Source organism: Pangasianodon hypophthalmus, chromosome 29 (assembly GCF_027358585.1).
Source record: "Pangasianodon hypophthalmus isolate fPanHyp1 chromosome 29, fPanHyp1.pri, whole genome shotgun sequence".
NCBI lineage: Eukaryota > Metazoa > Chordata > Actinopteri > Siluriformes > Pangasiidae > Pangasianodon > Pangasianodon hypophthalmus.
The window spans coordinates 12,006,976-12,021,337 of record NC_069738.1 but is presented as its reverse complement, the minus strand read 5'-3'; the positions used below and the strand labels follow the sequence as shown (position 1 = coordinate 12,021,337).

Genomic DNA, 14,362 nt, shown 5'->3' with positions numbered 1-14,362 from the left:
TAATGTGTTTGGGAACTTTATGCGGCTCTGTGTAGCGGTGAGAATTTTGCTCAGCCCAGATATATGTTTACATTTTTCTGAGTATTTTAGTCCTGAGTTTGTTGTATGTAATGTACATTGTTTGATTCATCTGGCCCAGGATGCACAGAAATTCAGGCTTCTGGACAACATTTCATGTTTCGCTAAAAAGATAGTACAGCAGCCACTTCATCCTGTTCAATAAATACTGAAGTATGCAAGAGAAATAAACAGACTAATGAATTACTTTTTCAGCACAAAAGACACATTTTTCTGGCTTTGAGAATTTAAGACATACAAACATTTCAGACAGTTTTATCGGGAAAAACAGGTCATTTCATGTTTATTTGGAGATGAGTGTTTTGATATGAATGGATTGAGGAGGAATAGCTTGCATGCTTTCTCCAGGGACAGGTATGCAATGTTCAAATTTTTTTAAGAATCTGGACTAGGGGGTCCATGGATTTTTTATTTTTTTATTTTTTTTAAAGCAGTCTCCTGGCTGCAAAAAGTACAAATGTATAAGAACCCTGCATTGTAAAAAAAAAAAAAAAAAAAAAAAAAAAAAATTACTGTCAATTTTTACAGTACTTTTCCTGGGACCTCTGTTGTGAGTAAAGTACTGTATACATATATATATATATATATATATATATATATATATATATATATATATATATATTTTTTTTTACAGTAAACAACCGTAGAACACATTTACCGTAAAGGTTTAAGAGTCTCCCTCAAGGACCCAACCATAGCAGTTTGGCAGTACTGGGAGTTCACACAACCTTCTGATCTATAGCCACTACAACTAGCTGAACTAGCTTGCATTGATTCAATGAAAACTTTTTAATGCGAGTTAATTCGGTGGTTGAATCCATGCAAGTTAGTTGAGTTAGTTGTGCTGGCTCAGTGGTTATGGCATAAACACAGATCAGACGGTTAAACACAAAGATCCAAAGGTCAGTTGTCTACTGTAAAATTTACATTATTATTATTATTTTTTTTACAGTGTGGTCTATAATACAACTTAGAGCTGTCATTTACAGTTTGCAATTTTGTTATTAACCAGGCTGGATAGGCAGCATTTGGTGATCACTATAATGCTGACCTGCCAGTAACAAGTAATCTAATAAGAAGCACTAAATTTTATTAAGAATAATCATATTCCTACACTAGATCCATCCGTCTGTTATCTGTACCACTTATCCTACACAGGGTCATGGGGAACCTCTTCCAGGGAACTCAGGGCACAAGGCAGGGGACACCCTGGACAGGGTGCCAACACATCACAGGGAACAATCACAGGGAACAATCACACACATTCACATGCTATGGACAATTTGGAAATGCCAGGCAGCCTACAACGCATGTCTTTGGGCTGGGGGAGCAACCCTGAGTGCCTGGGGAAAAAAACAACTCCCCAGGGTATGGGCAAAGCATACAAATGCCACAAGCAAACAGGGCAGAGGCAGGAATTGAACCCTTGACCCAAAGAGCAGAGGGCAAGTGTGCTATCCACTCAGCCAATGTGACTCCACCCCTTGGCACCTGATACTTGATACTTGATCTTGTTATTACTACAACAACAATAACTATTATTATTATTATTATTATTATAATTATAATTATATACCAATGCCCTCTGAACTGCATCCAGCTGCTATTCTGCCTCCACTGTGATAAAAATTAACCAAATTTCTGCTTAAAGTGCAATATTTGGACATTATTGTGGTAATCTTGTTGTGTGTTGTGTTGTCTGAGATGTGTCTGTTGTAAACTTGGTGTTGTGACCAAACACCAAGAAAAAAAATCATGTATACATGATTTGTAAATGTACAGAATATGGCGAATAAAATGATTCACAAGATGAAAACACAAGATGGCGCCGTGTTGATAAAAATACTTTCATAATCACACTAATACCTCAAAGGAATATAGAAAATATTTAGATATGTATAACTATTTTAACTATTTTAACTATTTACCAGGGCTATTATAGCCTAAATTGACCCCAAGATATCTTTTAAATCGATCAAGGATTGCTTGTTGTTTGAGTGTAAAGGGCTGAGGGCTGTTTGTGTTGAGAAAGACGACAGGGTGTGGTGTGTTTGTGCTAACTGACGCCATGAAGGTGAGGAAGACAGGTGGCCATTTTACTTCCGCAAAGCAGCAAGAACTAACGTCTATCGTCATGTAAGTCAACGTCTAAGCTTCTTATCTTTCTGTTTTTTTTGCTCATTTACCGGTAAATGTTGTTTCTTTGTGTGCCCTTTTTTATCTAATTAAGTTTGTTGTGGAATTTTATTGTTATAAGTTTGGTAAATGATTTCATGGAACATTAAATAAGCTTGTGGCTCTGTGCCAATCTGCTCGTGTTTTAAAGCTTAATTTGGAAAAAAATTGATTTAAAAAAATAATAATAACTGAAACTTCGACACATTTCACATAAATCATGATATGATTCAGTCTTAAAGTGTTTTTTTTTTGAACTTTTGAAAAATTGTTTTTCTTTCTTTGTTCTTCTGCCCATTTTATGAAGTAGGCTCCAGTGTTTGTTATATTTATGTCAGATTAAGTAAGAATGTTCTAGAGAACAGCAATATTTATGCTAATTTTCTGTAAAAGTTTTGCTTTCAGTATTAACACTACAGTGAAGTCACTTCGTATTGTTGTCATGTAAAATTACCCTGCTGAAAAAAACCCAAAAAACAAACAAACAAACAAAAAAACAATTACCACTACAATTCCACTACAATTTCCTTAAAACCATTATCATTATCATTATTGGTCCTTAAGTAGTAATGGTATCCACTAGATATACCATGCCACCAATAAAAGGCAAGAAATAACCAGGAGAGACTCACTGGGAACCATTACAATTTCCATTAAAACCAAAACAATTCCCTTTATAACCATTAAAACCATTACAAATTCTATGAGGGTTTCTATAGTTTGTTTTTTTTTTCCAGCAGGTTATACTTTTTTTCTCGTTGGAAAAATGTTTAGTTTGGTTCCTTCTTATTAAAGCACTGTTCATTTTTACATGTGGTTTAAACAGTCTCTTTTCTCTCTTCTTCTCTCTTAACAGCCCTGGTTCATCTGTTGTGCATTCATCAAAGTAAGAGTGTGAGAAAATCCTGGGACTACAGGTATTTTGGAGAAAAAAAGACCTGGACTACAAAGTTTCTCATACTTTTACTTTGCTGACTGCACAGCTAGATGAACTGGACAGGATGAAGTTCATAAATATTCCTTTAAACATAAAAAACGAGTAAGTACAGTCCTAATGTAATTTGCTTACACAAAAGTAATATAAGGTAACATTAATATTGATTCTGATACATATTTATTAATTACAGTTTGTATAATCTCCAAACATAGATTGAATTAAATTGTATTTATTTGTGTAGCAATTTTTACAACAGACAATGTTAAAGCTAAGGCATATAAATGTTTTCGCAAACTATTCTGAATTAGTTGATAATTTTTGTACTATTATTATTATCATTATTATTATTATTATTATTATTATTATTACTTGTATTATTAGTGTGTTATTATTTGTGTTATTATGTGTAGGTGTCACCAAGTTAAATGCGAATTAGCAGGGTCCTACACAGAAGGTAACTTAAACTATCAATATTTTTGGTAGAAAACTGACATATAAAGAATATTCATTTTTATGTTTCAATATTGATATATTCTTGTATTAAAATGTATTTTTGTAATTCCATGTATTTCATTGTAATAAATGTATTTCACTAACTGCCATGTGGTAATTTATGGGTTATTATTTTCTCTATGCTGATTTGATGTTAATTTTTGCATTATTCAGGCTTTAATTCAACATCTTGTAATTTAATATCTTTTTTAGGTGGTTGTGTGGATCTTGATAAAGCTGCCGGTGTTGTTAAAAGTTACTCTGGTGCACTGATTCCCCTCATAAAACCAAAGAGTTACAGTGTGAGAGTGTGTGGGCAGGATGGCACAGTCTACGCAGGGAATGAGGATCAGCTAGAAGCCTGGAAAGATTTCTACCTTCCAGAGAGAATGGAGATGGAGGTGATCGGTGCGATTGACGATTTCCCATGTGACGCGTTTGGCCTGCAGTTAGTCCTCTTGCTGTGTGAAGACGGGAACATATATGCTTATGAAGATGAAGTTCTGCACCTTGTAGCCAGAAGTGTACAGGAGCTGTTTGAAACTGGCTTGACCTTTCCCGGATTAGAATGCTACAAGCTAGGGGAATGTTTCGAGGATTGCGTAAGTGTTTACAGTTTTCTATTAAATGTTAGTGACCTACATTGGTGATGGACCTTTTCTGTGTAGACACTTACTGTGGCCTGTTATGATTTTCAGACAGAGGAAGAATACAACGAAATCATGGAATCTGATGACATCAAGGAAATGAAAGAGGCACACAACAATTTCCGTGAATCTTTGGAGCGTGAACTACTGGAAAGTCTAAAGGAATCCAAAAGCAGTCAATTTAAGGTGAGTTTCAATACAAGTAAGAAAAAAAATTATCCAGTTTCTTTCATCAGCGTAGCCCTTTGCAATGTCTGAGTAAGTTTGGGATTTTCAAACGCTCCTTGTTTTGATTTCATTTTTTTCAGGGTGTGGAAGAGGGCGTGATCCAGCCCAAGAAGAATTCAGACACAGTGAAAGAGTGTTGGGAGATTGTTGTTTGGAACCATATGCAAATACCTTCATACATAATGATAAAGTAAAATAAAGAAAGTACAGTAATATGTACAGTACTGTGCAAATGACCACCATTTTGTTTCGAGTCAAATGGCCATTAAGTACTTATTGTTAATTATTTGGTGGCAAACAATAATGATGGGAAAGTGTACATTATTTTCATTTTAAGTCAAACAGCCATGCAGTACTTATTTATGCAGGTCAATAATAAAGTTCAATATTACAAAAAATGCTTAAACATTTCATACTGTTTCTACTGTTAAAAACCTTTATGATTTATAAACAATAACCGTAATGAACAATGATGGGAAAAAGTGTTTAACAGAAAACCACATCATTATTCTAACAATAAGTACTAAATGGCCATTTGATGCAAAATAAACGGGTGATCTCAGACTTTTGCACAGTACTGTATGTATATGTACAGTGCATTGCATAAGTATTCACCCCCACCCTTGGACTTTTCTCCTTTTTCACCCCTGTTGTTGTAAAAACCCTAAATTAGTTGAATGGTGTTTGTTTAACGGTGTGCAATCAAAGTGTCATGTGATAAATATACCTGCTCCTGGAAGGTCCCAGAGTTTGATAGAGAACAATACCTCATCATGAAAACCAAGGAGCTATCAAAACAAGTCGGGGACATAGTTCTGCAAATGTATCAATCAGGGTTTGGTGATTTAACAAATATCCCAAATAGAGCACCATTAAATCCATTATTAACAAATTGAATTATTTAACTATGAATTATTTAACTATGTTCTCTAACAAACTCTGGGGTCTTCCAGGAGCAGGTGTATTTTTTATACTGAGATCACATGACACTTGCACACATGTGTAACTATTCAGCTAATTATGTGACATCTGATGGCACCTGATTTAGGGATTTCACATCAGTGGGGGTGAATTCTTATTCATTCAACTCTTATGTTTTTATTTGTAAACATTTTTGCAAACTACACTCACTGTCCACTTTATTAGGAACACCTGTACACCAGCACATTCATGTAGTTATCTAATCAGCCAGTCATGTGGCAGCAGAGCAATGCAAAAAAAAAAAGCAGATAAAGGTCAAGAGCTTCTGGTAATGTTCACGTCAAACATCAGAATAAGGAAAAAGCGTGATCTCTGTGACTTTAATTATGGCATAAGTGAGGCTACCAGATGGGTTGGTTTGAGTATTTCAGAAACCGCAGGTCTCCTGGGAATTTCACACACAGCAGTCTCTAGAGTTTACACAGAATGGTGCAAATCTGGCAGGAAGGATATAGTAACACCAGTAAGCACTCTACAACTGTGGTGAGCAGAAAAGCATCTCAGAATGCACAAAAAATCGAACCAGTTGAAGATTAGAAAAAAAACACGCGGTCTTTTTCCAGTCTTCAACTGTCCAGTTTGGGTGAGTCTGTGCCCATTATAGCCTCAGATTCTTGTTCTTGGCTGACAAGAGTGGAAACAGATGTGGTCTTCTACTGTTGTAGCCTATCCACCTCAAGGTTTGACGTGTTGTGCTTTCTGAGATGCTTTTCTACTCATGGCGGTTGTAGAGTGCTTATTTGAGGCACTATAGACTTCCTGTCAGCTCAGACCAGTCTGGTCATTCTCCTCTAATCTCTCTCATCAACGAGGTGTTTCAGCCTGCAGACCCTCCACACACAGGATGCTTCTTGTTTTTCGCACCATTCTGTGTAAACTCTAGAAAAAAAATCCCAGGAGTTCAGCAGTTTTTGGAATACTCAAACCAGCCCTTCTGGTACCAACAACCATGCCACGGTTAAAGTCACAGAGATCACATTTTCCTCATTCTGACATTTGATGTGAACATTAACTGAAGCTCTTTACCTGTATCTGCGTGATTGTATGCATTGTGCTGCTGCCACATTATTGGCTGATGGATAAATGCATGAATGAGCAGGAATACAGGTGTTCCTATTAAAGTGACTGGTGAGTGTATATTGAGTATTATAAATATTATGGGGTATTTTATGTAGATTCAAAACATACTATGTAATCTCAATTCCATTTCAATTCCAAGGTGAAACATTACAAACAATTTGAAAAGTTCAAAGGGGTTTGGGGGGGTCAGTACTTATGTTACTGTGTGTGTGTATATAATTTTTTTTTCTTTTATGTCCAAATGTATATGATGCTCTCATGTACAGTTGATTGTTTATAGATCCTTGTGCAATTCAGTGTAGCCAGTTCACCTTGTTTAATGTTTAATTGAAGCTAGCTTAATTGAAGCTAGTGACGTGTATCCACTTGATTTTATGCATTGTGTTGCTGCTACATGATTGGCTGATTGGAATAATTCCATGAATGAGTGTGGTTCTAATAAAGTGGTCAGTGAGTGGATGCAAAATCAGCATTAATATATTTGTTAATGCCATTTTATATAGAGTTAATGTTGATTTGGCATATATAGAACTTAATGTATTATATTAACTATCTACATCTACTTGTCTGTATAACAAACTCTGAAATACCACTCATGTACATTCTGTACTGAGTGTAGATATTTGTAATTCATTGTAGGGATTTTGAGAGCACAATCTTTGTTTCAGTTTTACAGTGATACTTCAATAAAGATGATTTAAATCTTACTAGAGAAACCTGTTAAATTGACAGAATACTTACTTTGAAATGATTGAACAGATTTCCTTCAATATCAACTAATAAAATGATCAAAGAGTGTATATGTAGGCCTTTTGCTATATTTTTCTGATAGTCCTGTACTTTTTTTCTGGTCAGTTGGAGGAAGCCTTGTGTCAAATAAATAAAATAAACAGTATGTCTGTATAAAATAGTATATAATAATCTGCCACTATTATTTCCATATCTGTACTGAGTTTCCTGTTTATTTGTTTGTTTACTCACTCACTCACTCTCACTTACTTACCTACTTATTTATTTAGCTCCTGCGGCCAACCTCCTTCTTTGGAGAACCATTGAGATTTAATGTTAGTGTTATACCTCAGATTGCATAAAGAGGGAGGACACACACTAACACAAACGTCAAAACCCTAACACCTAAAACACTGACAACAACAAAAAAAGATTAAGTGCTACAAACATAAGACACTATTAAAAAAAAGAAGGACAAATGTAGTAACAATAATGGCAAAGTATTAGTAATGCTGATAGTTACAACAATAAGCAGTTCTTTAGTAGGTGTATAAGGAAATGAAACACTTCCTGGAAAACGAAACATGAAGGTGAGTAAAGGTATGGAGTATCATGGGTGTGGTGCACGTAGTGAACTATCGTCGGACTGCTCAAACACGGAGATCATTGCTTTAGAAGGTTTTCTTGAGTTTGTTGTTGAATCATGGAAACTGGAGCTATCAGTGTTTCGGTAAATGTCTTATTTTCCTTTTTTTTAAAAAAATATATATTAAGAGAGTTAAAGCAAGTAAAATTATTGCTCTTATATTGCTCTGATATAAAACCTACTAACTTGTATGTGATGCTTTTTTTTTCAATATAAGAACACGCAAAACAAAGCTTTCAAAAAGAGGTAAGTAAAGGAGTTTTGTAGAAATGTTACTGCTAACCAAATGTGAAATGAATCACTGTGCTCAGTCATGTTGCCTCAAACTTTAACTACGTTCCTAACACAATCTTTAGAAGATTGCAGTACTGAAATCTGTTTCTCTCTGAAAACATTTTAGGATTGTTTAATATAACACATGATATCACAGTAAATTTAAAAAAAAAAACAACAAAAAACTAACATTAAGTTTTTAACTACATATCTGACGACTTCTTTTTTCAGGAAACCCAGTCCAAATTTCTTGAAAAGTCAAGAAAGTAATAAGGAAAGCTTAATATCATGCAGTTACTCATTAATCTACCACACACTGTTGATGACAACAGAGAATGAAAAAAAGGGAAATGACAAACTCTGTGTTTACATGGATGAGGTAGGTGGGAAAAATACATTTACATACATTTTTTTTTTTTTTTTTTTTTTAATTATTAGTTTGGTGTAATTATAATCATGGTAAATGCTGTAAAAATCTATTTTATGTGGTTCATTTTTCATTAGCTGGCCGTCCTGCATCTACCTTGTGCCCGTCTTTAGTAACAGATTTTGTATTACACCAAACTTAACTAACCCTAAGATTATATATATATACATATATTTTTAATTATCTTTACATAAAAATGATCATAACACTACTGTAAATGCAATTTCATATTTCCTCATTTATAGCAGGCATATTGTCAGTAAATAATTCACATAGTAGTGCATATGCATGATTGTTACCGGGTTAAAACTGTTTAAGTGAAGTGAAGTGACCCATACTCGGAATTTGTGGTCTGCATTTAACCCATCCAAGTGCACACACAGAGTAGTGAACACATACACACACTGTGAACACACACCCGGAAGATTGCACAACTACAGTATGTCAGTCACAATGGGCTATATTCAGAGTTGAGTTACACTGACGTAACTCTGGACTTAAGTGCTACTCTGAGAGTATTCGTGTACATGGTGATGAGTTTGCCTAAAACATAAGCATATCTAAGTTACATGCAATTCTGACCTTTGACTTCAACCAATTTTCTTGCCCGATATTGGCTCGAGTGAGCAACAGAATTTAGTCCAATGCCACTGTCAGACAGTTTGATGTAACCACAATATTTCACCCTGAAATTGATGTTTTTAGGCTTGGTCAGCTTATCCTTCAAACTGTGACAACTCATGACAAACGCACCGACATTACTTTATTAATTTAATAACTCAACGTAGCAAATTAAAACTAATTTTGTAAAAATATATTGAGTTTCCTCCCCACTTCAATATTATGTGATATTTTGTGAAAAATTCATGAAATAAAATCCCAATTATGTCATTTCAGTTCAAGGTTGTAACATTACAAAATGTTAAAAAGTTCAATGGGGGTGAATATTTATGCAAGGCACGATGTACTGGCAATATACCAGACTACTATTCGATGTTTATTTCAATACTGAGTAACTTTTGGCAACTCTGAATATGGCCCACTATGCATAAGTCAAATTGCTGTCATTTTACATTTAAAGACAGTATATACTCATATTAATATATTCGTAATATATTTGTTTGTCTTAGATGCTTCATAGCATTTTCTTCCTTGGGTACATTTATGACTCACCCCGCTTGACTCCCAGTGATTTCTTCAGAAGTCCTGAAACACGTGAACAGGTGATGAAAAAGTTTCCCCGGCCATTTGAGAAGTACAGAAGTCATCTGCCAACTCGCACTCCCTTTTCCATTCTGCTAAACATGGTGAGTCAAAGATCTTCCTCAGTGCCATGTGTCAAAAGAAGATGACGACATTCAAAATTTTAAGATCTGAAAGTAAATTTAAATTAATAAAAGGTCAGCAGTATCTTTGAAGCTGTCATGTTGTTAAATATAGATTGTAGATTGCAGATTTTCATTCCTTTTAGTTGTGTGTAAATTAACCCTTTTGTATTTATTCAAATAGTAAAATTACAATCATGGTGAATGCTGTAAAAACTTTTTCTATGTTCATTTTAGCACCAAATAATACTGTGTAGATTACTAAGGTATTATTATCATTACACTATAAAGGCAACTTTACATCCTGAAAACAACATTGCATTTATGACAGACACCCTTATCCAGAGCAACTTACATTAATGTCATTTATACATTTAAGCAGTTGAGGGTTAAGGGCCTTGCTCAAGGGCCCAGCAGTGGAAGCTTGGCAGTGCTGGGATTTGAACTCATAACCTTCTGGTTAGAAGGTTAGACCACCTCAACACTTCAATATTATGGAATATTTTGTGTAGATTCATGGCACATAATCCCCAATATGTCATTTGAAGTATTGCACAAACATTATATTAAAAAACAAACGAACAAAAAAAAAAACATTAAAGCTACAGTGCTTAGATTCTTAAAGTGGGAAAACAGCATTTTTGAGAAAAGAAAAGAAAAAAAAATTAAAACAATAATAATTTTCTACCTCAATTCCCCCTGAAAAGCTTGTAATAGTATTTCATCATAATTGTCAGGCACAGGAGCGGATGCAGTTGCAAAAATATGCTTTTATTAAAAAGAGCAGACTATCAAACATGTTGAAAATGTCAGGCAAAAGCTGACTAAGTTCAGGCAAACAGAGTGGGGTAGACAAAGCTAGAATCACAAAGACAGGATCAAACCCAGAATAGCAGTAACACTAAAAGGCTTGGCACATCAGGAAAAAGGACAATAATTCACAGTTTGTGTAAGTTGGAGTCTGTTTTTATAGCGTGGGTGGTGATTGGAATCAGGTGTGTTCAATCAGAAGTCAGGGGAGCTGGAACATGGCAACTGGGAGCTGTAGTCCGGAGAAGCCATGTTTGTAGGCCACAAGTCTACACACCAGTCAGTGCCCAGATCTGAATCCTATCAAAAACCTGTGGAATGACTTGAAAAGTGCTGTGCACAAGAGATCCCCTTGCAATTCAATAGGTCTGGGCTTCATACAAGGAAGAGTGGAATCAAGATTTCCTAAGTTGATAGATTGCTGTATTACAAGCAAAAAGTGCTTTAATAAAGTATTAGTTAAGGGGTGTGCACACTTGTGAAAACAGGATATTTTAAGTTTTTTCTTTTTTCCCTCTAAATGTTTCTGTTTGGTTTTCATTTGAATTTTGTTGGTTGCTATATCACATTAAGGGACGAAAATGATCTGACATGATTTATCTTGGTTTCATTTATACATCACGAAATCTTGCAATCTTAACAGGGGTGTGTAGACTTTTTATATCCACTGTACATCAAACATCATCGCACTCCAACTTTAGCCATGAAAGAAATTAGACTACGCAGTGACAAATTTCAATTAAAAAATATACAAAGGCTTTCATTCTAATGAAGACTCTTTGTCATTTGGTTATTATGTACCGTAGGATTATTCAGTAACAGGCCCTTCACAATAAAGGGTAGCAATTTGAATTTTAAATGGTGTCACACCCTAAATATTCACTTTTAATCATAGAACTATTTGATGTTTAGTTAGTTAATGTTGTATTAATATATTTTCAATTGATTATTGTTGTTGTTTCCTTTTATGTTTAGATGGAGACACTTTATTGCACTGAAGAGAAAATAATAGAAGAGCTTCTGCGTCTGCTGAAGAAACTTGGATTCCCAAACCCTCTTCACAAACCAGGCAGCAAATACGAGCAATATTACACACTGGAGTCAACAGTAATCTGTGTGCGCTATTCAGATTCTGATTCACAGAGGTATTACGGGGCGTCTCTTTCCTGCAGAAAAGGAAATGCAAAGAGAATTCTGATCGACCTGTCTTGTCTTAAAACATGGCACGAGTTTGTATCTCATGCAGTCATGTCATTTTATCCAGGACCTTCTGGTGATGGTATAACATTCCCTGAGTCACTGAAATGTCAGGCATACATTAGAGACTGGAACAAAAATGTTTATAGTAAAAGACGTCCATGTTTAAACTGTAAACAGCTGTTTAATCTAAAAGACGCAGATCCAGATAAAGTGTATCATCCCTATGGGAACTGTGCTGAGACAGAGTGCTTGAGCAAACTGCTCTTCAATAATCAATATATACGGGAGAACACACGGATGGAAAATCATACAGAGACAAACTTAGAGACACTTCGAGGTTTAACAAAAGAACGCTTGACAATGCAGCTTGACCAAGTTGGCATTCAAATGAATAATGAGAACTTTCTCTTCTACATCCCAACGCAAATGAAGTATAATGAAGAATGAAATTTGTGTTTATCTTAAAGAACAGTTTATAATATATGCATATATAGAGTGTTGCTTAAGGTAAACATATATGCATTATGCTCACACACACACACAGGAACACCTGTACACTTGCTCATTCATGCAGTTATCCATTTAGCCAATGCTCAAGAGCTGAAGATTGAAAAAGACCAGGTAATGCAAATTTTCACTGAGCCTATATCCACTGCAGCCTCAGATTCATGTTCTTGGCTGACAGGACTGGAACCTGATGTGGTCTTTTGCCGTTGCAGCCCATCTGACTGTTGTGCATTCTGAGATGCTTTTCTGTTCACCACGGTTGTAAAGAGTGATTATTTGAGATATCACTCGCAGCCTTCCTGTCATCTCAAACCACTCTGGCTGTTCTCCTTCAACCTCTCTTATGAACAAGGTGTTTCCACCTAGAGAACTGTCGCTAACTGGATGTTTTATGTTTTTCACACAATTCTGTGTAAACTCTAAAGGCTGTTGTGTGTAAAAATCTGCAGTAGGAGATTAGCAGTTTCTAAAAAATAAAAAATAAAATCAGCCCATGTTCCAGAGTCACTTAGATCATAATTTTATTCCAGTCTGATGTTTGATGTGAACATTAACTGAAGCTCTTGACCTGTATCTGCACGATTTTATGTATTTCGCTGCTGACAGATGATTGGCTGATTGGACAACTGACTGAGCAGGTGTTTCTATTAAAATGACCAGTGAGTGTATATAAAAATTATGCATATTTTTCATTTGTATTTCTATTTGTTAATGTAAATGTCTTGTCTTAATTAAACAAATGCTTTCTTTTTGTGCTAAAGCAATGTTTTTTTTTCATTTGTGAAATAGAGTGGCTTGCAAAAGTATTCAACCCCCTGGAATATATCAGATTTGTCTGAAAAACAAATGATAAATACACATATTTTTCACGTCAGTATGTTTATTGCAAAACCAAAGTCTTTTACAGTGAGTTTTCAAAGTCAAAATTAATGATTTTGGTTACAAAATAATTAATTTTGGTCAGAAGTGTTCATTCTGGAGGCTCTGGGGGCTCCAGTTGACAGATATTGTCTTAACGATGACATAATTGACTTATAATTGGTTTTCAACTATTAAATATTAAAATGCCTCTCATTTTCTGAACAAAAACCACCTGAGTTGAACCATCATTGAAGAGAGTCCATCTGAAGGAGGGAAAATGAAGCCTAAGGAACATTTTAAGTTATATAAGTTAAGGTAACTGAATTTCAGAATTTAAGAATAGAGTGTGAAATTACACTGATCAGCCATAACATTAGAACCACCTGCCTAACATTGTGTAGGTCCCCCTTGTGCCGCAAAAAAACAGCTCTGAACCGTCGAGGCATGGACTCCACAAGACCTCTGAAGGTGTGCTGTGGTATCTGGCACCAAGACGTTAGCAGCAGATCCTTTAAATCCTGTAAGTTGTGAGGTAGGGCCTCAATGGATCGGACTTGTTTGTCAAGCACATCTCACAGACGCTAGATCGGACTGAGATCTGGGGAATTTGGAGGCCAAGTCAACACCTTGAACTCTTCGTCATGCTCCTTAAACCATTCCCGAACAATTTTTGCACTGTGGCAGGGTGCATTATCCTGCTGAAAGAGGCCACTGCCAATAGGGAATACAGTTGCCATGAAAGGGTGTACTGGGTCTGCAGCAATGTTTAGGTAGGTAGTACGTGTCAAAGTAACATCCACATGAATGCCAGGACCCAAGGTTTCCCAGCAGAACATTGCCCAGGGCATCACACTGACTCTGCTGGCTTGCCTTCTTCCCATAGTGCACCCTGGTGCCATCTCTTCCCCAGGTAAGTGATGCACACGCACCCAGCCTTCCACATGATGTAAAAGAAAATGTGATTCA

General features: G+C 35.6%; 2 protein-coding genes across 4 annotated transcripts; both read left to right on the top strand.

Annotated features, from left to right (window-relative positions):
* The first annotated feature begins 2,059 nt into the window (after positions 1-2,059).
* LOC113543691 (uncharacterized) lies at positions 2,060-7,325 on the top strand. The gene is made up of 6 exons (XM_026942089.3): positions 2,060-2,214; positions 3,110-3,292; positions 3,601-3,644; positions 3,896-4,284; positions 4,381-4,515; positions 4,638-7,325. Exons 2-6 carry the CDS (start codon positions 3,255-3,257, stop codon positions 4,749-4,751), a joined length of 720 nt encoding a protein of 239 aa, XP_026797890.1. The 5' UTR covers positions 2,060-2,214; positions 3,110-3,254; the 3' UTR covers positions 4,752-7,325.
* A 239-nt stretch (positions 7,326-7,564) lies between these two features.
* On the top strand, positions 7,565-13,541 carry LOC113543737 (uncharacterized). 3 transcript variants are annotated; one of them, XM_053231502.1, is made up of 6 exons: positions 7,565-8,077; positions 8,211-8,239; positions 8,498-8,645; positions 9,824-10,000; positions 10,401-10,485; positions 11,804-13,541. In XM_053231502.1, the coding sequence occupies exons 1-6, from the start codon at positions 8,051-8,053 to the stop codon at positions 11,824-11,826; spliced, it is 489 nt and encodes a 162-aa protein (XP_053087477.1). In that variant the 5' UTR covers positions 7,565-8,050; the 3' UTR covers positions 11,827-13,541. The 3 variants fall into 3 exon arrangements, with proteins under 3 accessions (XP_053087477.1, XP_053087476.1, XP_026797959.2); XM_053231501.1 differs by having other exon boundaries at positions 10,398-10,485; XM_026942158.3 differs by lacking the exon at positions 10,401-10,485 and having other exon boundaries at positions 11,804-13,537.
* Positions 13,542-14,362: the final 821 nt, after the last annotated feature.